This window comes from Brachionichthys hirsutus, chromosome 12, assembly GCF_040956055.1.
Source record: "Brachionichthys hirsutus isolate HB-005 chromosome 12, CSIRO-AGI_Bhir_v1, whole genome shotgun sequence".
In the NCBI taxonomy this organism is placed as follows: Eukaryota; Metazoa; Chordata; class Actinopteri; order Lophiiformes; family Brachionichthyidae; genus Brachionichthys; species Brachionichthys hirsutus.
In genome coordinates, this window is record NC_090908.1 from 34,335 (window position 1) to 57,622 (window position 23,288).

The window sequence follows — 23,288 nt, forward strand, 5'->3', positions numbered from 1 at the left end:
GAAATGAATGGATTATTCTAATAAAGGGCTGATATTAAATAAGGCTCAGGTCTCAAACATATCTTGCTAATCTCTTGGATTCATGATGCCGTTTCTGTCAGATTCAACGCATTCAGCAGCAAAAGATGCAGTCCTGCATTATCAGATAGAAAACAAACAAATGAAGGATTTAATCTGATCTATTTATTGAAGGACTTGGTTTGGACCCTAACCCTATTTTTCAGTTCCTTGATGTTCTTTTTCTGGTTATTTCTATTTAAAAGTTCCCACAGTACCACCAAATTAAAGTCACCTGCTCACGAGGATCTTCTCTGTCTGATCAGTACCTTGTAAAAGTTGGATTGGCCTAAAAGATCTATTTGCTCATTTGTGTTTAACCCTTTAATTTACAGAGAAACAAAATAGTTCATCTGTAGGTTTATATCACATTAGCTGAAAGAGCATCAGACACCAAACATCTTTTGTTCCGGAGTTTCTAAAAAGAAAAGAAGAAAATAAAAAAGTGAAGAGTGTTCATGACCTTCTAGCCTGTTACACTCAAGCGTGTGAAACGGTGGCGCCACCTGGTGGCGACCATCAGAACAGCTTCAGGTTTGTTCAACGTTGCCTGGATACACGTCAACTCAGGGCTGCCTGTGCTGCCTCAGTACAGCCAAAGGGACTATTTCTTTAACCACTGGTTAATATATTGACTGTAAATGGAATCAATGGTTCCGAACGGCCGGCAAAGAGGCTCCAGTACGAGAGGTGAGAGTGTTAGACTTCCTAAAAGTAATTTAGCAGATATAAGCGCATAGATGATGGTAAAAAAAAACAAACAAACATTGAAACTTCATAACATGAAATAATATTCAGGGAAACCCAATAGCCTCTGCGAAGATACTCTAGTTGCATTAATTCAGGTGGAAGCTCACAATCAGGGCATTGCTAGACAGAGACAAGTTCTAATTTGACACGTGGACTATTACTGCTTTTATTTCTTGTATAAAGTTGCGGCCGATGGTCTTGAAATAAGTCAAAGTCCCTCAAAACAAAAGCGTACAGAATCTAAATGAATGCTGACCTTACCAGTGGCACTTCTGGACTTGGCAGGATTTGAGATCTACAGTATAGTGCAGTAACACAGTGATGGTCGCCCCCAAGTCACGGTGAGAGGCCCCAGTGACTAACAGCAAGTTTAGTTCCAGACCGACCAGTGAAAGGAGCTCGAGAGGTAGGAGATGTAATAGGAGCACAGTGGCTGCATCTCCGAACTCGAAAAGCCTGAAAGGGTATCAGCATACCTACACAGAGACTGGTATTTATAAAATATTGATTTTCCATTATAGAGCCTTCAGCCAGAGAAGTCAGCAAGATGCTTCATCCACCAGACCTCCGACAAGTCACAGTCTTGTCCATGACCGAATGGCGGAGGGTCCAAGAGGAGCTGAAGCAGGTTGATAAAGTGAAGGAGAGGATGAGCGAGGACGTGAAGCAGAGAGAGGCTCTGCACTTACAGTCAGAAGAGGTGGTGAGACAGTGGCCCAACACTATCGCTGTAAGTTGTCTGGAGATACTTTCTCCCATTTGATTTGGGCAGAAACACATTGTGCCAAAAAGCCTAAAGTACTGTTATAAAGCAAAAAATACTATTCTTTTTTGATTTTTCAAAGAGTCAACGGCAAAAAAAGCTAGAGGCAAAGCGGATTCGTGATGAGATTGAGGAAGAGAAAAGAAAACAGATTGATATGGAAGAGGCCAAGTATGAGCAGCACAGGCGGAGAGAAGCCGTTGAGAAAGCCCGGACTCAACTATATCATCAAAGCCACCGTGTCAGGGAATTACATGTGGGTATCTCTCCATCGGGTCACGCATATATGCTGAAGGCTTGGGATCATCAGTGGCTGCTGCTCTTTCCATAGAGTGCACTCCTGCTGACAGAGGTGCTGAAAGAAAGGGAGGCTCAGATCGAACTGAAGCAAAGAATCAAAAGTGCCTCCAAAGACGTGGACAAGGGCATCATGGACATGATGAAGGCCAGAGAGGATGAAGCCCTGAGGCAGGACCAGCAGAAAGCACTTCAGATGAAGCTTCAGAGACTGGCTGTTGCAGAGGATCTGAAACAACAGTAAGTCTCACGTTGACCGTAAAAGCGGCTGCAGATAAGGGTCTGTACAGAGCTATAGGTATTTATATCTTTTGTATGCATCTAATGTCCCATTTGTGCATTCAGCATCCTATTTCATTTCTGGATAGATTGTGCTCCAGTAAATTATAATTGTGCAGCTCATCCATCGCTGGTGAACACAAAGAACAAGATAACAAGACCTGAGTGAAAGCCAGGTGTTGCATAATAATAGAAGATGATTTATTTATTTTAGGGTCGTGGAAAATGAACTCAAGAGACAGCAACAGGAGATAGAGAACAAGAAGGAGGGCGAGGAGGCCCAACATATTAAAGAGCTCTATCGGCTGGAGCAAAGAATGGAAGACGAAAGACAAGCCGAGCAGAAGAGAAGCCTTGCACAAGCTCACCTGGTAGGGTCACCAGTTCCGTAGGTTGCGTGTCCTTACTTTACGACACTAAATTACAATTGTATATGCTGAACATGCAGCAACATCTAAGCCAGAGGAACCTGATGAGAGCAGCAGATACCCAAAAACAGCAGGCCGAAGAGGCACAAAGGAAACGTTTTCTCTCTGCAAAACAAAAAGGGATGAAGTTAACAAAAGGCAGAGAAACAGAACTGTTCAGGTAAGAATCTGCAACAAACGCAGTCAGCTGTGAATGGCTGATTATCACACCCGACTTGTTTCTTTCCTCAGAGAGGTCCAGACGCGTAGAGAAAGGTTCACAAACAAACTGACAATTACACAGCAAGAGCAAACAGTCGGCGAGGCGCAGAGAATCGCCAAGGCCGTCGCCGAGCAGGATGCAAAACGAGCACTGCAGCAGCTGGAGGAGGCGGAAAAGAGGGCTGAATCAATGAAGTCCATCGCTACACACAGAGAACTCATGGTGACAGAAGTGCAGCAGGTACTAGTGCAGATACTGCAGTATCTACCTCACCTGTAACACAAAGCGTGTCTCGTCAGAAACAAGAAAAGGAGCAGAGGGACAAAAGAGAAAAGCAGACTTCCCAGGAGAGACTTCAGGCTACAAAAGAAGCTGACAGGATATTCACTGAGAAACAACAGCTAAAGGCTCAGCGGATCCGAGAGGATCAAAGAAAGTTACAAGACTTCAACGCTTTGCAAACGGTAACATTGTGACCGTCAAAGCTCTAGCTGCTGCGTTCTCTGACTGGCTTTTATCTTCCTTCCTTCAACAGGCTGAGAAAAGTGCAAGGCACCAGCAACAAAGAGCAGAGGAAGACGAGTTTGAAGAGGAGAATGTGAAGCTCATCGCTGCAGAGGAAAGCCAGTTTCAGCATTATTCTCAGCGAGTCATCAAAGGGGCGGCAAAGGCCGCGCGAAATGTGCTTCCACTCCACAAAGCTGCAAGGGAGCGGCTCGGAGGAAACTTCGGTGCCGTCTCCTGTCGGGCCAGGCCGGTCTACCTTGTTCAGGATTGTACTGGTGCCCAAATGCCCAAATATATTTCTGGCCTCACCCAGAACATTAAAACACTAAATGAGGCTCTAGATATTCAGGAAGCAAAGAGGAGGCTTGGTTTTACATGGTGACAGATCAATCGCAGCTTGTTAGTTGACTAACTACCTACCTACCGGTACCCGCTTTTTGCAGGTGTAGAAACAGGGGATGACCCAGATGATAGGCAGCTTCGTCATTTGCAGACAGTTGAGAACAATGCCTCTCCTCTTGCTCAGTATTTCTGTTTCAGTGCCTCTCAAGAGAACACAATAATTCACATGCAAGCATCAAAATGCGTCAAACGCTTTCCACAATATAGAACAATAGACTTTATCCGTGCGTAAATATCACTCATTACAACATCAGGTGAGAAGATGCATTCATCAGCGATTGGAGAATGATCACGAACGACCATGCCAGTGCCACACGGGATTACAAAGTCAACCTTCCTGGGTGACATGCATCAAGAACAAATTGGAACCGACTCTATATTTGGCAGCAGCCGTCCTTCCAGACGATGTTTGTTATTTTCTAAAGGATTGTAAGGAGGAACACATTTTGGACTTTGAGGACATTGTGTTGTTCATCTTAAATCATTAGGAGACTTCTTAATGAACAAATGAGCTTGCGCTCTAACTTTAATGTCGCAGTGTCGATCATCATTCCTCGTGCTCCATCTGTGATCCCGCAGTGCCCCCTACTGGTCACATAGCATATCACCATTACATATCAAGACAGACATCACATCAGGAACGAACATGCTGCAAAGCGTAAATGGAGACCTAACAAAAATCCTCATGGTGCCAAGTCCCGCTCTGTGTCTATAAATATATGGATATTTGGATATATACTTGGCCCCTGTATGTACAATTCATGTTCTCAGCCAAACTCCAACGGATGTAACACACGGAATACACATAGATACATGAATATTTAATCTACTACAAAAACAAGACCAGTTTCTGATGATTGTGTTCATAAATATACAACTGAATATTTAAAATATTACTTGGAAGTCTTCCTAGTCAAAGACTTGTTGGCCACAGAATACCAATATATCAGTAATATATAGTCCTGTATTACTGCTAGTAAGGTGACAAACTGAGGCAACAGACTCCTAAATGTCATTCTGAGAGTACTTAAAGCATATTTAATTTAACTAAGCAGTACAGATTCCTAAGCAGCTGTTCAATCATGTGGATGTGTGCAGCTTCATTAGATGTTCCACATGTGGAATAATTCAACATGCTCTGAGTATTTCAGTTAGAATACACTTCAGTTTATTACAAACTTGATTCAGACAGTGCAGTGAAACTCGACTAACAGCCAAACTACGAGCCTTATGCAGCGGGAGCTTGTTTATTTTCACAACCAACCGATGAACTGAGCAACATAAATTCCAGCCGCTGCTCGAGGTGAGGTGGAAACATTAGAGCAGTGTCAACTTCCCGTCGTCATTTCAGATGCTGCTGATGTCTAGAAATCAGATTGTGCGCTGTGACGGCAGCTACAGAATATTTGAACTATTAATTAAAATCAGTTGCAGTATTTGGTTTACTTGAATGTTTAAAAGAAAATGTCACAATTCACAATTGATACAAACTAATTTCATGATTTACTTAAAGCATAACAATGACAGTATCCCATGCAAAACAAAACAAAATACACAGAGGCCTCAAAACCTCTGGGTTAGGGTGTAACAAATAAAACCTCAGCCAACGGAACCCTGCGGGTGTTCAGGGAAAAAAAGACAGCGCCAACGCTTTTTTGTTTAAAACTTAAACTTCTCTCAGCAGGAATACGCATGCAAAGAACTTCAGTATGTTTTGTCAATTTCTTTTTTTTGGGGGGGGGGGGGGGGGGGGAGAAACAAACTAACACATAAAAATCAAATATCCGCAAAAACAAAAGTCCAAATCCCCTAGGACAAAATTAAAGTTCAGAACATTTCAGGAAAGAAGATACACAAAGAATCTGTTACTTAAAAATGCTTGTTTTTTTCTGAAGTCTGAAATTGTGACGATTATGTACTAAAGCAAAAATATGAGAAAGCAGGCCTTAAAACAACATCCTCTGGCCATTCGGCAGTTGTTCTGCATTGTCCCAGATCCTTTCACTGACGTGCACCTAGCAACCATCTAACGCACCCAACAAATCCCAACATTCACAGCCCAAGGCAACGTTTCAGCCAAGATGCTGCTCCGCCAACCGTTTCCTCTCTTCGGTGCATCAGAAGTCACCAGCTCTGGAGGACGGCTCGACAAAATGTATTTGTATCATTTGTTTTGGGCTCATCCTGGTTTTCTGCAGAATGATTAAAGTGACCAAATTCTACTTCAGATGGGAAGCTGGTGTTGCATTCTACTTGCCAAAGAGACTCCAAATCTGTTATTTCACAAGCTCACTCACTGTCAGAGCTCGAGCTCGAGCCGGATTTCTTCCCCGTGCTGTCTGGTCTTGGTTTGGCAGGGCTTCTTGGCTCTTTGGATTTGGAGGTACGCTTAGAATCCGGGCTCTTTTGACTCTTCCTCTGCTTGTCTCGGTCACTCTCAGAGCTGCTGCTACGCCTCCTCCTTTGGCCGGAAGCTTTTCGGTCTTTTGTATGAGGAGACCGATCTTTGCTGTGGTCTCGCTTACGGCTCCTGCTTCTTGAGTGCCTTCTTTTGTAAGAGTCTCTAGGCTTGTTCCTATCTGGACTTCCTGCACGATGTTCCTTATCCCTCGATGTTCCTCGCTTACTGCTCTCCTTATCACTGTTGTGCAGTCTCTCCTGACTCCTACCTTCTCTGCCCCTCTCCCTGCTTTTTTCTTTCGTCTCTTCTTCGTCTTTTGACCCCCCAGCTCTAGTCCTATCCAGACTCCTGCTACTGGATCTGTTCCCGTCTTTTGTTGTTCCATCTTTGCTTTGAGACTTTGGCCTAGTTTTCTCACCATTTTTGCCGTTGGAATCCTCTTTATATTTCTTATCAGATTCATCAGCCATATTTCGATCTTTATTGTGATCAGAGTCCGACTCCTTTTCTTTTTTAGCCTTTCGGTCTTTACTCCTTGAGCGGCCTCTTCTTTCCTCATTTCTGTGTTTGTGAGCTTTCTCTCGGCTTTTTGACCTTCTGCTCCTTTCCCTGCTGTTACTGCGACTTTTAGACGCATCCCTTTTCTTCGTTTTGCGTTTGCTTCGCTTCTCCTCCTCATCTTTGCTTTTGGATCTATGTGACCGAGTCCCCTTGTCTCTCTTACCCTCCGCTGTGTGTTCATGTGGTGTGTTGGAGGTTCGGCCTTCTCTCTGTGTTTTAGTAGCATCATCCTTGTCCTCATTTATGTCACTTCTGTATTAAAATAAAATAAAGCAGAGAAAATGTTACTAACAGAATCTGAAAGCTATCATTAGCCAACAATATGTGGCTGCATAATTTTCACTCATGTTGTGAGTCAATACATTTGTTTGGGTTACGGTTTTTCGACCCCAAAAGAAATTCAGTTTAAAATGCCCCAGAAGTCGAACAGACTTTTGGAGACCGAACACGAGTGGAGCCGAGGTGAATGCGGACGAAGGCGGGGCCTACCAACGCAGGCTTAGTTTGAGCCAATCTGCTGTAGGAGAAAGACTGTGCAAATGTATCACTTCCTGTGTGTGTTTTTTCTCTTTGTTCTCTTTAGCTCTTAGTCACGAATCCAAAGAAAGGCAGCATTAAAACTACTGGAAAAGAAAAGAAAACAGTAGTGAGAACAACCGTTGAACTAAAGGAAATAATTGCCAAAAATGAAAATGGCGTCTGGGATCTTGTTGCAGTCGGGATGGAGAAATCAACGATTTAGACTTAAGGAAACTGAGCTAAAGAGAAGGAACCAAACCCAGGAGGACAGTTACCCAGTCATTCAATGGAATAGCCCCTCCCTCCCAACACCGCAGCCAAAATGGGATGTAAATGAAACAGAATTGTGCAATTGTGTAAATTAACTTTTATTATGCTTTTGTTTCTTGTACTATTTACACTTTTATGTGTATTCTGTTGTCGTAGTTACATATTAATATAACTGTAGGCATGTGTGCAGGAACGGATTCATCTAGTTTACATTATATGGGAAATATATTTTTGGTTTTTGTACAATATATGCTTGAAAACCGAGATTCCACTGTATTTAAATTAAACTGATTAAATTTGCAAGACTGAAAATCACAGCATCTGGTCCGACAGGCAGAACATAATTGTCCCAGCAAGTCTGAATAGAAAAGGGCATTTCTAAATAATACTCAATCAGTAATAAATTTGGAGTTACTTTTTTATCGTGAGTTTTATGCGAATAAAACAAATAGTGAGGACACTACATACATATGTATTATAAACACAGACTCTCTTCTGCAAAGGAAGAGAGGAGAAATGAGGATGTATTTATCCAGTGTGTCCCGCATAACCTTGGCGTGATACAAAGAGACGATACTGCAAACTGTTTACTCGCTCCTCAAGGTTAACCTGGAAACAGAAGCAAAACGGTCACCTTACCTGTCACCCTTAATCCAGCGCTCTCCGGTGACTGCCCGCATCCGCTGACGTTGCATCTCCTGGCGCCAGTGGGGCGGGGTTTCACTTCGCCTAAAACGATCTCTGGACCTTGAACGAGATGGAGTGCGATATCGCTGGATGGAAGAGACAAACATTTCATTGGTAAAATAAAAAAAATCTCCCATTCAAACGATCAGAATTGGCCAAACTTGTGCTTTTGTGACTAACTTTTAAAAGCAACATGACAGTTTTGGGGGGCAGCACGGTGGCGCAGTGGTAAGCGCTGCCGCCTCACAGCAAGAAGGTCACATGTTCGTATCAGCCTTTCTGCGAGGAGTTTGCGTGTTCTCGCCGTGTCTGCCTGGGTTCTCTGTGTGTGTGTGTGTGTGTGAACGATTGCCTGTCTGTGTGTGTGTGTGTGTGTGTGGCCCCGCAATGAACCGGCGGCCTTTCCAGGGTGTTCTCAAACCCTTGCCCCCAAGCTACTGTTGACTTGCTCTAGCGTGACCCAGTAACGGAGTAAGGGGTCCAGTAGATGAATTACAATTTTTGAGTGTGGTCAGAGTGGACCTACCCTCGGACCCCTGCCTTTTATCTTCCTCCCAGATCGTGTCGTCACGAGTCTTCGGTGATATGTTGACTGAGACGTGTATGCAAAGCCACCGCTAGACAAAGACAGAAACACGAGACATGAATACTAACGGACAGCGTTGTTTAGACGGTTCACATCGCTGTCATTTTCCAAGCAGACCTCTCTCTTGGCCTGTCTTTGTTTTGTTGATAGTTTTCCACCTCTCTCGAATTCTGGGCCATCTGGGGGCTCCTCCTCATGAGGAATCGATTCTCTGGGATGGGTGGAATTTCTTCAGGGCGCACTGTAGACGTTACCAAGTCTTCCTGCTCCTTCTCTTCAACACTTTCAGCTTCCGGCCTAGGAACGCACCGCAGCTCAGCATAAAACGATTTGTGACGCGTCTGTACTTGTATATTTGTTGTACCTCAGACATTACTGTTACACGTAGCAAGACTTCAGAGAGAAACATCCCTAGTCTGTGAACCCTCAGTGACAATAAACACCTTCTGATTCTAAAAGCAAGCACCGTTGTTTACACTGCCAACAGTTGAAGTGTGAAAATAAAGTAGGTACTTTTTCTTATCCTTCTGTCTCCTTCTGAGCTTTTTGGCCATTTTCTTCTTCTTCTTCTTCTTCTTCTTCTTAGATTCCTTCTCCACGTCTTCAGAATCAGACGATGATTGAGAAGAGCTCTCAGAGTCGCTGGAGCTGCTGCTGGAACTCGATGCGGCGGCTCGCGCTTTTTTCTTTTGATCTCTTTTTGCTGCAAAGATTATTTTACGTTCGCCAATTTATGAAAACTCCAACCTACAGTGGCTCAAGCAATGGCAGCATAAATGTCAGGCGGTGAAATCTGAAAGTGCAAAAAGTTCTTCACTCAAATTTACCTTTAGATTTTAGGACAAGCTCTCCACAGTTCAAAACTTTCACATCAGCGTACGGTCTACTATTAGCATCCGCTTTCTGACTCTCCATGGTTTGAACAACCTCTTGGCCAGAAATGACATGACCAAAAACCACATGGACACTGGAAAAATAGAGAAGTCAAGCAAACAAACTGGACATGATGAAATCAATTCATACAACACTTACCCATCCAGATGTGGTGAAGGTTTTGTTGTTCTGTTGCAGCAAGCCATTCAAGAAAAAGGCACTTAATTATGTCATGGCAACATAAATCTAATCAGTGACAAACAGGAAATGCATGCTTACATGAAAAACTGTGATCCATTTGTATCTTTGCCCCTATTGGCCATCGAGAGCAGGTACTCCTTGTTATGTTTGATAGCAAAGCTTTCATCTGGGAGAAAAGGATAGGATTGTACTGTCATCTGGAAGCTAATGTTGGCCTGGAGAACACACAGCTCTGACAGTGGCCCTCCTTACCTTCAAAAAAGCCTCCGTAGATGGATTCACCTCCTCTTCCATTACCTATGGCATACAGAACACCAGCTATACCAGGGCGCGTGTGCAGTAAAGCGATTCAATGCAGTAAAAGATTATTTCAAATATGTTGTTCTTTGCTGAGACTATCATCTTACAAGATGACCCGAGGAGCATACGTAGAAAAATGAAAATGATTTTTAAATATACAGAGATGTGCAGTACACTGCATGCGCCTCCATTGCTATAAATAGGCCACATTCTTACTTAAGCATTAGGTGTTTTAAGACATGATCCACAAACAATATTCCATTAACTTACCTTCACTGAAGTCTCCTCCTTGAATCATAAAGTCTTTTACAATTCGGTGGAACAGACATCCTTTATAGTGCAGCGCTTTCTGAGTTCCTTTGCCAATGCCTTTCTCACCTGAGTGAAACCACAGCACAATGACACTGTGTGCTGGTGTAAAAGGATGTCTGCAATACTCTTCTGGAGACATCATTACTACTCACCTGTGCAGAGACATCTGAAGTTTTCACACGTTTTGGGACAGATGTCTGAGAAAAGTTCCACCACAACTCTGCCAACTACGCAGAAAGAATAGTGTTATTTTTCTTCTTGATAATTACCTTTGGCCATCAGTTCATTGTGCATGTCCAGCTAAAACGTATGCAGTGTACTACACAATCCTTGCCCAATAGCCTACTGATACCCGTTAACAGATATATTGATTAAGGTATGTGAAAATTCCGTAGTTTGTCATGCTATCCAAGTGAACTTAATACGCTGCTGAATTCCATCAGTATTGCCCTTAATAGTATTAAAAACTGCACTAGGATATTACAATAAAATTCAGCACTAACCACGTTTGAACAAAGCTACTGTGAAATCATAAGGAACATTACGGCAGGCTGTCTGCAGAATTTACATACACAATAATCACCAAATAGACCAAGTATATTTTAGCATTGTGACTCAAGGTTTCATTGACTCTCCAATATGACTGTCGCTGAATTGCCAATAAAGTCTTGATTGATTAAGTAGCCGGAAAGTTTAGGTTTTTTTTCCCCACTTACTGAGCACGTTACTGATTCCGATGTCAAAGAAGCACCGAGTGCGTTGACCCTTGACCCCCATAATACTCCTTAATGAGAGAAACACAGAAACACGTGTAAACGTTTGCATTGCTAAACTACCAGTAGACAACAAGCGACAGGAAACCGGTTACCGGCCACGTTCCATCAAACTAACGAATTGATTAAACGGTAATTTACTTCTGATCACATGGAAGATAAAAAAAAAATACAAATGAATGCGCGAATGAGTGCAGCAATTGATCGACAACTGCATTTTACTATTTGGTTTCGATTAGCACGCTAGCGAGCAGGCAATGCAGTAAAATCCCACCGAGCTTCCAGGTGTGTGTTTTGTGCAACAACACGCATTGCAAAACTCACACCGCCATGGACCCGGAATCGATTATGTTTCCACGCAGTCACCCCTTCAGAACGATCGTTAAGGTTGAGGCCTAGTGTTAGCCTAGCCCTGTGCATGTTGTGCTAGCCTCAGACAGATAACACGTTCGAGACGTCTATATATTAACGACGCAAGCGCATCACGTAGCAATAGTTAACGTAACGTCATCTCACCGGGAACCCGGAGGGTAGCAGTCTCCGTAGCAAGCACTTCTCACAAACGACGGCGCGTCGGCTCCGTTCGGGATTTAGTGGTTTCTGTTTTCTAAAGATGGCGCCGCAGGAACGGGGCGGCTTTACCCTAAATCCTGTCTGCCAGGGCCTGCGTGTTTTAATACTGGTTTAATACTGGTTTAATACTGCATACGTTAGCGTTAATCTCAGTTTATTACTAGTTCAACGAAACGGTGAAAGGGAGTTAATTGTTTCATTTAACCCCCGCATACCAAAATGGTTGAAGGTATTCCATGACTTTATTCAGGCTCATGTTTTCTGTCTACACTGGATCGATGCAGATAATGTCAGGCTCATTTTCATGTTAATCGATTATAATAAATATTGTATTAGTTACTAGCGCCATGGAAACACCTAAATGAGGTATACGCCCCCTCTCATACAGTTGCTACCTGTAAGGCATTTACAGGGTTTACAAAACACTATGCGTCACATGCGGAAGTGAAAAGCATGCGGTCGAACTAGTGATGGGAACTATGATTCTTTTTACTGAATCGGGTTTGAATGAATCACTCACTAAAGTGAATCGATTCATTTGAGTCATTTGAGTCACTGAGTCAGTTACCCAGAAGGTACATAGAAATATACTGTGAATACAAGTTTCACCTGCTAACAATTGATGCTGCTAAAATGGCTGATTGAAACAGGGAAATAATAAATGTCATTGAGGGAAAAGAGGTAAAGATCAGGAGTTCTGAAAGGGAAAAAATATTTTTTTGTTCTCTGCATAAATTAAATATAAATACAACAGCAAAAAATGTGTTCAAACAGTGCAGCATTAGACTAAAATAGTATACAATACACTTGTGCAAAAGCAATATATAAAAAAGTTTTACATCTTTATTTTTATTTATTATGTTTCCGCCAATATTCCAAAAATATTTTTATTTTATTTTAATTATATACTGTAATAAAAAGGCGGCATTAAATAGTTTCTGTTAAGTCCGGACACTAAAGTTTATCTTCAGAATAATCAGTGGACTAACTGAATGAATATCGATTTAGTTTCTTATTAATCCTTGTGAGACAAACAGAACGGGCGGGGCAGCAGCCCCTCGGCTCCGGTGAGGAAGGGCCCCCCCAGGCTCGAGTCGAGTGGCTGCTGCCGCTGAAAGCGGGTTAGTGAGTCCGGACTCAGTGACTCATACGTGAGTCCGGTTCAGTGACTCGTATGTGCTGCAGGGAGGGGGTTAGCGGTTCAGTGACTCGGATGCGCGTTTTGGCTCAGCGATTCATTTCGTACGTGAGTGTTTCCGGTTCAGTGACTCGTTGTGCTGCGGGGAGGGGGTTAGCGGTTCATGACTCGTTGTGCTGCGGGGAGGGGGTTAGCGGTTCAGTGAACCACTCTCTCGTTGTGAGCGCAGCTGAGCTGACGTTAGCTTGTAGCGAGTGGGACGGTTCACCAGGGGAATGGGTAGTTCATTAAAAAAACATGAATCGATGCTCTTCTCACAATTACAGTGATTAACTCGACATGTTTCTACAAGGTATGTTAGAACAGCAGTAATATACTGATTGGTGTCCTCAGTTAGCTGTGCAGCTAACTAGCGGTAGCAGGGAGGAGTCAGTGAACGACTCAGTGGGGAAGAAGAATCATGACTCATGATTCAGTAAAGTGAATCACGGGTTTTGAACGATTCGTTCAGGAATCGCACAACACTAGGTTGAACCGAGATAAGCGGTTTTGACTTATTTTGATGCCAGTCCTGGGTATGTTGTGATAAATATAACTCCGACACATCCCTGTTTGTTATGTATAGTCTTAATCCATATAACCTGTAGAAATATATTGTCTCATCAGAAGGGTTTATCTGGCGATGTTAATCGTTTTGGGTGATTTTCTTCCCAATTCTCCGTTAGTAAACTGCAGTTACCAGCATCTAACCATAAAATAAAATAAATTCAGGTGACATATCTGACGGAGAAAGTCTGAACTTCAGGTGAGCTCGGGTGAAAATATGACCTCGGATTTGTCTTTGTATTCCACAGAGGTTGCTGAAATTAATTCCACCAGTCTGAGATGTTACGATCATCCCACCTGGCTGGGCCCGTCCATTTGTTTGACATTGGGGTGAATGCAGTTTCACAACACCTGAAGACTAGAGCGTACCCTTAATTTGTGGTGAGGTCTGTGATGATGCTTCCACTCCGGAGTGTGAATTCCTTTCTTCGGAGGGCCCTTCACGGGGGGGCGATGAACCGAGACCATGTCATGAAGCAGCTGCAGGATTGTGCTGCTGGAGATAAAGTAATAAAGTACTCGATGTGGTCGGCGAGAACAAGCTGAAGTTCACAGCGGAGCGTGTCAGTCTGGCTGTGCACATGCTGATCCAGTTTCAAAAAACACAAACAGCGACGGTCCAGACTGTTCAAGTGGTCAAGAGCCATCCACAGTTCTTCACTCTCCAGGCTTTGGTGGAGAAAGAAATTGTTCATATGAACGATTTGATATTGATCCGCATGCTGGACGATTTTCGACGGTACATGAACTTTTCCCAATCAGTTTAATTGTAATGTGAGCAGCCGCCCCATTCTGTGTTGCTGCCCGTCATTTAGGCTGGAAGTGGAGCATTCTGAGCCTCTTGTTCAGCAGCTGGTTTCAGAGGCGTGGCTCAGGTTGGACAGGTAGGATTACGCTTTGCAGTTATCTTCATGTCATCATCCACATTTGTTTGTCTGATTGTCTGCAGGATATCGCAAATAGTTATCGATGGAATTTTATGGAATGCTGTGTAGGGTTGGATCGTTGGCCTGGAAATAATTGATCAATGTGCACAATTACATGCAGATTATAATCCATATACGAGGGAGTAAAATAAATATTTGCATATCAAACACATGTATTATTCAAACTCATCATAGCTTTCAAGTGATAAATGGCTGACAGGATTCTACTTTGAGGGAAGTTTGAAGTGATTTTTCAGTTATTCCGGTTTTAGTTAGTTGGGTTGGCAGAGGTATGTACTTTCCTAGCGCTCTCAAGTTCCAGTCCATTTTGGGTTAATATGCTTTTCATTATTTTATTGTGCAAGGAAAAATAAGACAGAAAATGTCTCCTTGATTAACTATTATACATTTTACACAAATGTTTGCAGACTTCCAATGTTGCCTCCATCCGAATTTGCCTTCTGCCTAAGTAATCAGCATCTTCATCACAGTACTGTCACGGGGCACATCACGACTATAGTGGCTCAGAGGTTGTCATCTATTGATGATATGAGGTCAGTCATGAATTGCATTGATCATTTGTGGATACATTTGTCTCCCAGATTTGATGTATTTACCCTTTGGAAATCTTTCCTCAGCATCCTTTCTGTATTGATGAATAGCTTAGGACACCTGGCATCTGCCCAACTTGGGGATGCCTTCATCACCAAGGCAAACCATCTCCTGGACACCATGGATGATGTGAATTACGTTCACGTGCTACGCACCACTAAACACAGTGACCTGCCTCTGCTGGAAAAGTGCAGCAAGATCCTCCTTTCCAGAATCCCCGTGATGAATGTCAAACATATTACGATGACCTCAATTCTGTATCGGTCCCTGCACTTCAGGTGTGAAAGCCACCTGGCTATTAAAAAGAGACTAACAGAACTGTTTGATTCAGACCATAAGCTCGAGTGCTTTTCGGGACTGTTTCCCATCCTGGCTCCAATGGCCGATCGGGAGCTCAGAGCCAGGTTTGTATTAGTGGAGTGATCCTGAGTGGAGAGATTAAACCCTCTACCAACAGACCTGCGGTTTCATTCTTCTTAGGCTGGAGAACGCCGCCTTCCTGTTGGCAGATGAGTTCAGTGGCCAGCAGGCTCTGGTCATTTTTAAAGCTCTGAGGATGATTAACAACAGGAATCTTCACTTATTGAACAAGTGAGTCCGTATATCTCACACATGGCTTTTGAAATGCAGCTGCACTCTACTATCAAAAGTATTAAGTTCTCAGCTACCCAAATCGTTGAATTGAGGCATCCTTCCATGGCCTGCATGCAGACTACCACCATGATCATTAGTGAATATGGAGTTGAGTTGAATATGGATCAAAAGTAGTAGCACCTGGTGGACGGTCTTTGCACACGGGGTTCGGCCGGGCTCAGCCCGAAAGGTTGACGTGGGCCCGACCTCCGGTGGGCGGGTGGCAGTCAAGATGGGCCTCAACAAATCGATCTCCAACGTAGTGAGGGAGGACGATGCAAAGGACAGGGTGAAGTGGAGAAAGCTGATGTGCTGCGGCGACTAGGGTGTCCAGATCATCACCGGACAAATGTGGGACAGCAGACTATAAGTGGGACAAAGGAGGGACACTTCGCAGATGCCAAACAATTATTATTATTTCCGGACATATGATATATTTTGTGTAATTAAGTCCCTCAGTATAAATTAAGTTGTGCATTTAAAGGACTGCATATTTGACTTGTTCCGAAGTCTTTTATTTTATACAACCTCTTGAAAAAACATGTAAATAAACATTCCACAAAGAATGGGGCTATCAATTGTTATTATTCTTTCTAATCTTGTGTTGTTTTAACAGGTAAAAATATATATAAAAACTAATTTAAACAGTAGGCCAGTCAGAACTGCTGCTGCAGGATGATTCCAGAACGGACTGAGAATCCCCTTGAGCTGCTTCTAGCAGGAATAAACTTATTCCCAGTCAAGGGTTTAGGAGCAGCTGCGTTCTTTAGCGGATTGTTCCGTGTTTTTCTCCGATAAACGATCATTTCCTGCGGCGTTAGCGGCTTTGTTTGGAGGCGGGGCGCGTCAATGTTGTGGGAAAGTAGAAGCGCATGCAGTGAACGATGACAGGCAGCTGTCAATCATACCGGAAGGACAGAGCATCCAATCAGAAACGACCTCGCCCGTCTAGTTGCAGCGAGACTTTGTTGCTTGGGTGAAGGAGAGAAAAGAGAGGAACAGCAAATCCCGCTCTTTAAGTATTAAAATAAAATATGTGGCGGTGAGATTAAAATGCAGGACACAGACTGAATTTGCGTGAGGCCGGATTTGAGATAAAAATGCTGTGCAATGCCGCACAATGCGGGACGCCTGGTCACCCTCGCGGCGGCCCCTCAGGGAACAAGCAGAAAGAAGAAGAAAAATACTACTAGCGGGTTTACAAAGTTAGCCGTGCATTTGAAATGCAAAACGTAAATGGGGAATAAATATTTTAAGTGTGATGTGCTTTGTCTTCTCAGACTTTGAATGCATCCTGGACCGTAACCTGCATCCATTACCCTACAGTGAGCCTCGCACTGAGCAGATCTCACACATGGGGAACAAATCACCTGAACACAAACAGGATGAGCTGCCACCCGGAGCCCAGCGGTATGGAAAATAATACTTCATTATCGGACCACTCAGAAAATAAATGTATAATTTATTATACTCATCACCGACCCAGGGTTGCTGTGGAATTTCTTAACTCGAAGAACTTCTGTAAGGATTCTCACCATCTGAATGGCAATGCCCTGTTGAGAAACAAACACCTTGAAATTCTGGGATACCGGGTGGTGCAGGTGAGAGGAATTTACTCTGATTCTATTTATTCTAATACAAATCACTCGGACAGTGAAATGATTTACTTCGTTCCAGATCCCCCACTTTGAATGGAACTCCATGGAGCTCTCAACACGAGCGGCCTGGAAGGATTATTTAAAGAAGAAAATCTTTAAAGAGGAGTCTTCTTGAAGGATTTATATTTAACAATGAAAGTAACGACACATTCAACATTTATTTTGAGAATTTTCATGCTGAAGCTTGAGCTTGATATAATGCTTATTTTAGTTTTTGATCATGAAGTTGACATTAATCAGCTCAATACTGTTAAAATGATGTGTATTATATACTGTATTAAAATTAGCATTTTAATGAATGCGGAACGTTTCAGTCTCTTAATCAGTGCTGGTCAACTAACTGAAAGTTTAGATAATTTGGTTTTGCATTTAGGTCAGGAGATTTTTTTACTTGTGTTTCAAAGTGGTGTATTGTAACTACGTCAAGTAATCTGAAGTAAAATCAAATTGTTATTTGTTAAGTATTCCCTTTGAAAGCAACAGTCTACTTGTACTCTCATTGAGGAACATTCGTTTTACAACTTTTCATTACCTTCCCACCCAGTCAAATTTGTTGACTCCAGATAAATAATTTCCTTTAAGCGTTGGGGGGGAACAACTTTCATAAACTAATTGATATAGAATATAAAACCGTTTTAGGATGATCAGAATTTTTTTTGTCACAAAGCTGAAAGGAAACCTGTTTTTCTGAATTCATATCAAGCGTTCTCATCAGGCTATACGATGAACTGGCCTCTCGCCCATTGGCTGCTGGGATAGGCGTTCTCGTCAGGTGATCACAAGGTAACCACGAGACAGCAGTCATACAAACTGACTACAAGAATATTACATTAGGCTTCATAGCAATATATAATGTGTTAAATGTCTAATACTAATTCAGCAACACCATTCATAAAGGTAAGCCACATAGAGGGACATTTTATTGCAGGATGAGTACTTCTAATATTTTTAAGAATAATTGGCTAAAGATAAGCAGAGCTGTTGTATTTTCAATCATGGAAGTATGTGAACTGAATATTCCACTTCTGTAAGAACGAAGGATTAGAATTGTCATCCTTGTGTGTATTCTTTTACGAGTTACACAAATTGTGACAGCGCGCTTATGAAGATAAATTTGAAAAGCATTTTCTAACCCAACTTTCACAACATCAATGAGACCTTGACACATTCCTCAGCCTAACTAATTATAAGGTAGAGTACATGGTGAAAAGAGTGGAAGACTACAATTTCTAACACAAAAGATATTTTCTATCTATATATATATATATAGTATCTGTATTGGTAAACAGAAACACTCTTATTTAACTAATGTCGGGATAACATCTCAGCCACTGTCCAATTTTAGACCAAACAATTTAGAAATTTGTTGAACTACTAAATTCTAAAACATTAACCACTAATTTATGGACATTCAGCAGCAACAAAATATTCTTGTCCTTTATATATCTTTGGACTGTTTACAGTTTGGGCATCCTGGCTGCATTCAGGCGCATGGAAGCACAGGAGGATCCAGCTGCATAGCGCATCTCTCTAATCATACCAGTCCACCGTTTCTTATCCTCATCATACCTGCAAGACAGTGAAAGTTGTTAATATATGAAGACCATATTCATTGCGAAATAAAGTGAGCGAGATGATAAATTACCATTCAGTATATATTTTATAATACAATTCAACACATACTGCCAAATGTCAGTGATTTCACCGGGTGCTCTCTCCTCGTGCTCATCCTCCACCAAGGCGAAGCCTCCAACGGCGCACAGCGCTCCGCCGCAGCACACCAGGTTGACTGAACTCCTCTCTTGGGGAAACTTGGTGAAAGGTGACCACCTGCAACAAGTTGCATTAACACCATATCTCCATGTTGCTGTTGGTTACCGACTCTCAACAAGGATTTCTTGACTGTTTCTTTTCAATATGGATTTTCTGAAGTCATTCTTGACATAAGGGTCGGGATAATTTCACGATTTTGTTTTTTAATCAAGTTTGTTAAAAATTATTTGAAGAAAATAATAATTTGCTTATTTGTTGTTGATTCTTCATTTTTGGTGAGGGATGACAAAACAATGGAAGAAATATATGCATCTAAGTTTACTCCAGATTTTCTCCTCATTTCTACATTTCATGCCATTTTTCTCTGATTGCTGGAGGGTACAAGTTCTTTGGTTGATCTCCTAACTCTATGATGCAGGGCTGCAAATGAAGATGGTTGGGAACCCGATTCAAAGCATCCAAATACAGAAAAAAGAATATTTGACTAATTTGGACATTACAAAATAATACTGAAATATTAAACTGACTATAACTTGCAATCTAAATGATAAATGAACGTACTTGTTGGTTCCAAAATCGTAGGCTTCACATGCAGATGTTAGACCCTCTTCAGTGACTCCACCAACGACAACGATCTTGCCGTTGTAGATAACAGCACCAAACATTGATCTGGGTGTCTTCATGGAAGCCACCTCCTTCCACTCTGACCTCTTATGGTTGTAGGCAAACATCTTATCGGTTGCTTTACTTTACAAGTGACATAAAATAAATGATGAGAGAATATAATGTCAATTCATATTACATTCTTTGACACTGCACTCTTACTTGACATCTGTTTGGCCTCCAATACAGTACACCAGTCCATTCTCAGAGACCACACAGTGGCCGTGGATTTTCAAGGGCAACTTTTTGGTGTCAGTCCACTTCATTTTCCTAAATAGGGCAAATAAAGTACCGTATTTTGTTCGACAGGAAATATAGGTTAACACTTTCAATTATAATAAATAACACAACAGACAAATTTCTGGTTTGTGGAACTTACTCGACGTCATAGCACCAAACAGTGTCATGTGATTCATTGGACTGTAAATCCTTTCCTGCGACAGCAAAGATCAAGTTTTCAAATTCCCCCATTGCAAACAAACATCTGGGGGAGGGCATGGGTGGCAGAGCAATCCAGCCAGCTGTGAGACTGTCCAACTGAAAGTTGCATTTCAGGATATATTGAAAAAACACACATCTATACTGTATTTCGTACATCTGCCATGTGACTGGCATGCCCATACCTGGTAATGGAAACACTGCAGTGGGCTTTCTTCTTCCTCTTCATCCACAAACAGACCTCCTATCACGTGAAGATTGTTCTTCTTTGTGTTCAGACTGACATGGTTTCGGGGGATCTGCTCTGCCATTGCAACAAGAAAACATTCGTTGTCCGTGGCGTCATAGGCCACAGCAGAAGTGTCGTTGATCATCAGGATCATTTGTTTGGCGTGCATGCCATATCTGCGATTGTCATTCAGATAGCCGGGCAACTGTCCTCCCTCTCCGTCCTCATTTGGCCCCTTTTTGCACTCAGGAAGTTTCCCCTTAAAGGCTTCCTTTATGGCTTGGATTTTTTTGAGAAGCTCAGGATTATTCTTAATGATATTATCTTGCTCTACCTTTTCCGCAAAATACTTCTCAGGTAGCAAACGGAAGCGGATGCATTCAAAAGCGTCCTCTAGGGATTTCAACCGCTTCTCCTTGTCTTTCCTAATCCACCTCATGAGTGTCTCAAACACCACCTCCTCTTTTTCTACATTCAGTGCATCAGCTCCAATAATGGCAAAGAGTTCAGGTGGCTCAAGCTCAAGAAAATCCTCATCCTTAGCGATGGTCTCAAATCGATCTGCAACGTAATCCCGAGCCGCAGTGGCCAGTCTGGCGGAGTTCACCAGCAGTCCCAGTCTGTAGATGGAGAGGCAGTTTGTCTTTGACAGCTTTTTCTGGAGATAATTCACACAAACTGTGAACACAGAAGGTATCTGGAAACGGTTGGCAACAGCCAAAATATCCTGCACGTTGTCATCGTTGATATCAATCTCTGCTGAGTACATGTAATTTACAACCACCTCCATAATATCGGGATCCAGTTTCTCAAGAACAACTTCCTTTTTGCCTACTTCCTTGCCATCTTCTGTGAAGAACAGCTCCCGGAAAGATGGACTACAAGCTGCCAGAATAAGCCGATGGCAGGGAATACTTCTGTCTCCAACCTTTAGGGTGCAGTCAATCAACTTGTTCTCATTCAGAAGCTCTTTGAGTCCGTCCTGCAGCAATGTGGTTTGAAACAGGTGGAGATCTTCCCTCAAGCTTTGGGGATCCATTGTTTTAGTTCAGGAAGTGGTTTCAGCAGGACAGTTTACAACACGCTGTCCTAACCGGGGAAGACAGAGAACTATAGGCAGGCAGGTTCACATGCACGTCAATATAACTGTGCCCTCCTAAATATAGCCATCCACCGCATCCACGAGGAATTCAGCCTGGCCAAATCGGGGAGCTGACACAGCTGTCAGTAGAAACAATGGTGGATGATGATGAATATATTTATTAGATAGAATGTTAGAGTACAAGTACAGTCACACAGCAGCCTGTGTTATAGTACAAGTACAGTCACACAGCAGCCTGTGTTATAGTACAAGTACAGTCACACAGCAGCCTGTGTTATAGTACAAGTACAGTCACACAGCAGCCTGTGTTATAGTACAAGTACAGTCACACAGCAGCATGTGTTATAGTACAAGTACAGTCACACAGTAGCATGTGTTAGAGTACAAGTACAGTCACACAGCAGCCTGTGTTATAGTACAAGTACAGTCACACAGCAGCCTGTGTTATAGTACAAGTACAGTCACACAGCAGCCTGTGTTATAGTACAAGTACAGTCACACAGCAGCCCGTGTTATAGTACAAGTACAGTCACACAGCAGCCCGTGTTATAGTACAAGTACAGTCACACAGCAGCCTGTGTTATAGTACAAGTACAGTCACACAGCAGCCTGTGTTATAGTACAAGTACAGTCACACATCAGCCTGTGTTATAGTACAAGTACAGTCACACAGCAGCCTGTGTTATAGTACAAGTACAGTCACACAGCAGCATGTGTTATAGTACAAGTACAGTCACACAGTAGCATGTGTTAGAGTACAAGTACAGTCACACAGCAGCCTGTGTTATAGTACAAGTACAGTCACACAGCAGCCTGTGTTATAGTACAAGTACAGTCACACAGCAGCCTGTGTTATAGTACAAGTACAGTCACACAGCAGCCTGTGTTATAGTACAAGTACAGTCACACAGCAGCCCGTGTTATAGTACAAGTACAGTCACACAGCAGCCCGTGTTATAGTACAAGTACAGTCACACAGCAGCCTGTGTTATAGTACAAGTACAGTCACACATCAGCCTGTGTTATAGTACAAGTACAGTCACACAGCAGCCTGTGTTATAGTACAAGTACAGTCACACAGCAGCATGTGTTATAGTACAAGTACAGTCACACAGTAGCATGTGTTAGAGTACAAGTACAGTCACACAGCAGCCTGTGTTATAGTACAAGTACAGTCACACAGCAGCATGTGTTATAGTACAAGTACAGTCACACAGCAGCCTGTGTTATAGTACAAGTACAGTCACACAGCAGCCTGTGTTATAGTACAAGTACAGTCACACAGCAGCCCGTGTTATAGTACAAGTACAGTCACACAGCAGCCTGTGTTATAGTACAAGTACAGTCACACAGCAGCCCGTGTTATAGTACAAGTACAGTCACACAGCAGCCTGTGTTATAGTACAAGTACAGTCACACAGCAGCCCGTGTTATAGTACAAGTACAGTCACACAGCAGCCTGTGTTATAGTACAAGTACAGTCACACATCAGCCTGTGTTATAGTACAAGTACAGTCACACAGCAGCCTGTGTTATAGTACAAGTACAGTCACACAGTAGCATGTATTACAGTACAAGTACAGTCACACAGTAGCATGTATTACAGTACAAGTACAGTCACACAGCAGCCTGTGTTATAGTACAAGTACAGTCACACAGTAGCATGTATTACAGTACAAATACAGTCAAACAGCAGCATGTGTTATAGTACAAATACAGTAACACAGTAGCATGTATTACAGTACAAGTACAGTCACACAGTAGCATGT

General features: G+C 42.6%; 4 protein-coding genes across 4 annotated transcripts; 2 read left to right on the forward strand and 2 right to left on the reverse strand.

Annotated features, from left to right (window-relative positions):
- Positions 1-1,354: 1,354 nt before the first annotated feature.
- On the forward strand, positions 1,355-3,665 carry cfap210 (cilia and flagella associated protein 210). The gene is made up of 8 exons (XM_068746766.1): positions 1,355-1,537; positions 1,653-1,826; positions 1,902-2,107; positions 2,361-2,517; positions 2,595-2,734; positions 2,806-2,998; positions 3,076-3,240; positions 3,312-3,665. Exons 1-8 carry the CDS (start codon positions 1,355-1,357, stop codon positions 3,663-3,665), a joined length of 1,572 nt encoding a protein of 523 aa, XP_068602867.1.
- Positions 3,666-4,824: 1,159 nt separating this feature from the next.
- ppig (peptidylprolyl isomerase G (cyclophilin G)) lies at positions 4,825-11,172 on the reverse strand. Its single transcript, XM_068746126.1, has 12 exons — positions 11,112-11,172; positions 10,548-10,622; positions 10,354-10,461; positions 10,036-10,080; positions 9,862-9,949; positions 9,742-9,771; positions 9,537-9,676; positions 9,223-9,412; positions 8,827-9,006; positions 8,650-8,740; positions 8,076-8,209; positions 4,825-6,899 (listed from the first exon to the last, which is right to left on the reverse strand). Exons 1-12 carry the CDS (start codon positions 11,170-11,172, stop codon positions 5,975-5,977), a joined length of 2,067 nt encoding a protein of 688 aa, XP_068602227.1. The 3' UTR covers positions 4,825-5,974.
- Positions 11,173-13,938: 2,766 nt separating this feature from the next.
- fastkd1 (FAST kinase domains 1) lies at positions 13,939-17,444 on the forward strand. The gene is given in 9 exon segments (XM_068746431.1): positions 13,939-13,983; positions 13,986-14,224; positions 14,301-14,369; positions 14,840-14,965; positions 15,050-15,427; positions 15,504-15,614; positions 16,914-17,066; positions 17,143-17,257; positions 17,334-17,444. Coding segments are annotated over 9 exon segments (1,347 nt in total).
- A 709-nt stretch (positions 17,445-18,153) lies between these two features.
- On the reverse strand, positions 18,154-21,456 carry klhl41a (kelch-like family member 41a). Its single transcript, XM_068746223.1, has 6 exons — positions 20,374-21,456; positions 20,130-20,287; positions 19,913-20,020; positions 19,649-19,834; positions 18,998-19,144; positions 18,154-18,883 (listed from the first exon to the last, which is right to left on the reverse strand). The coding sequence occupies exons 1-6, from the start codon at positions 21,454-21,456 to the stop codon at positions 18,772-18,774; spliced, it is 1,794 nt and encodes a 597-aa protein (XP_068602324.1). The 3' UTR covers positions 18,154-18,771.
- Positions 21,457-23,288: the final 1,832 nt, after the last annotated feature.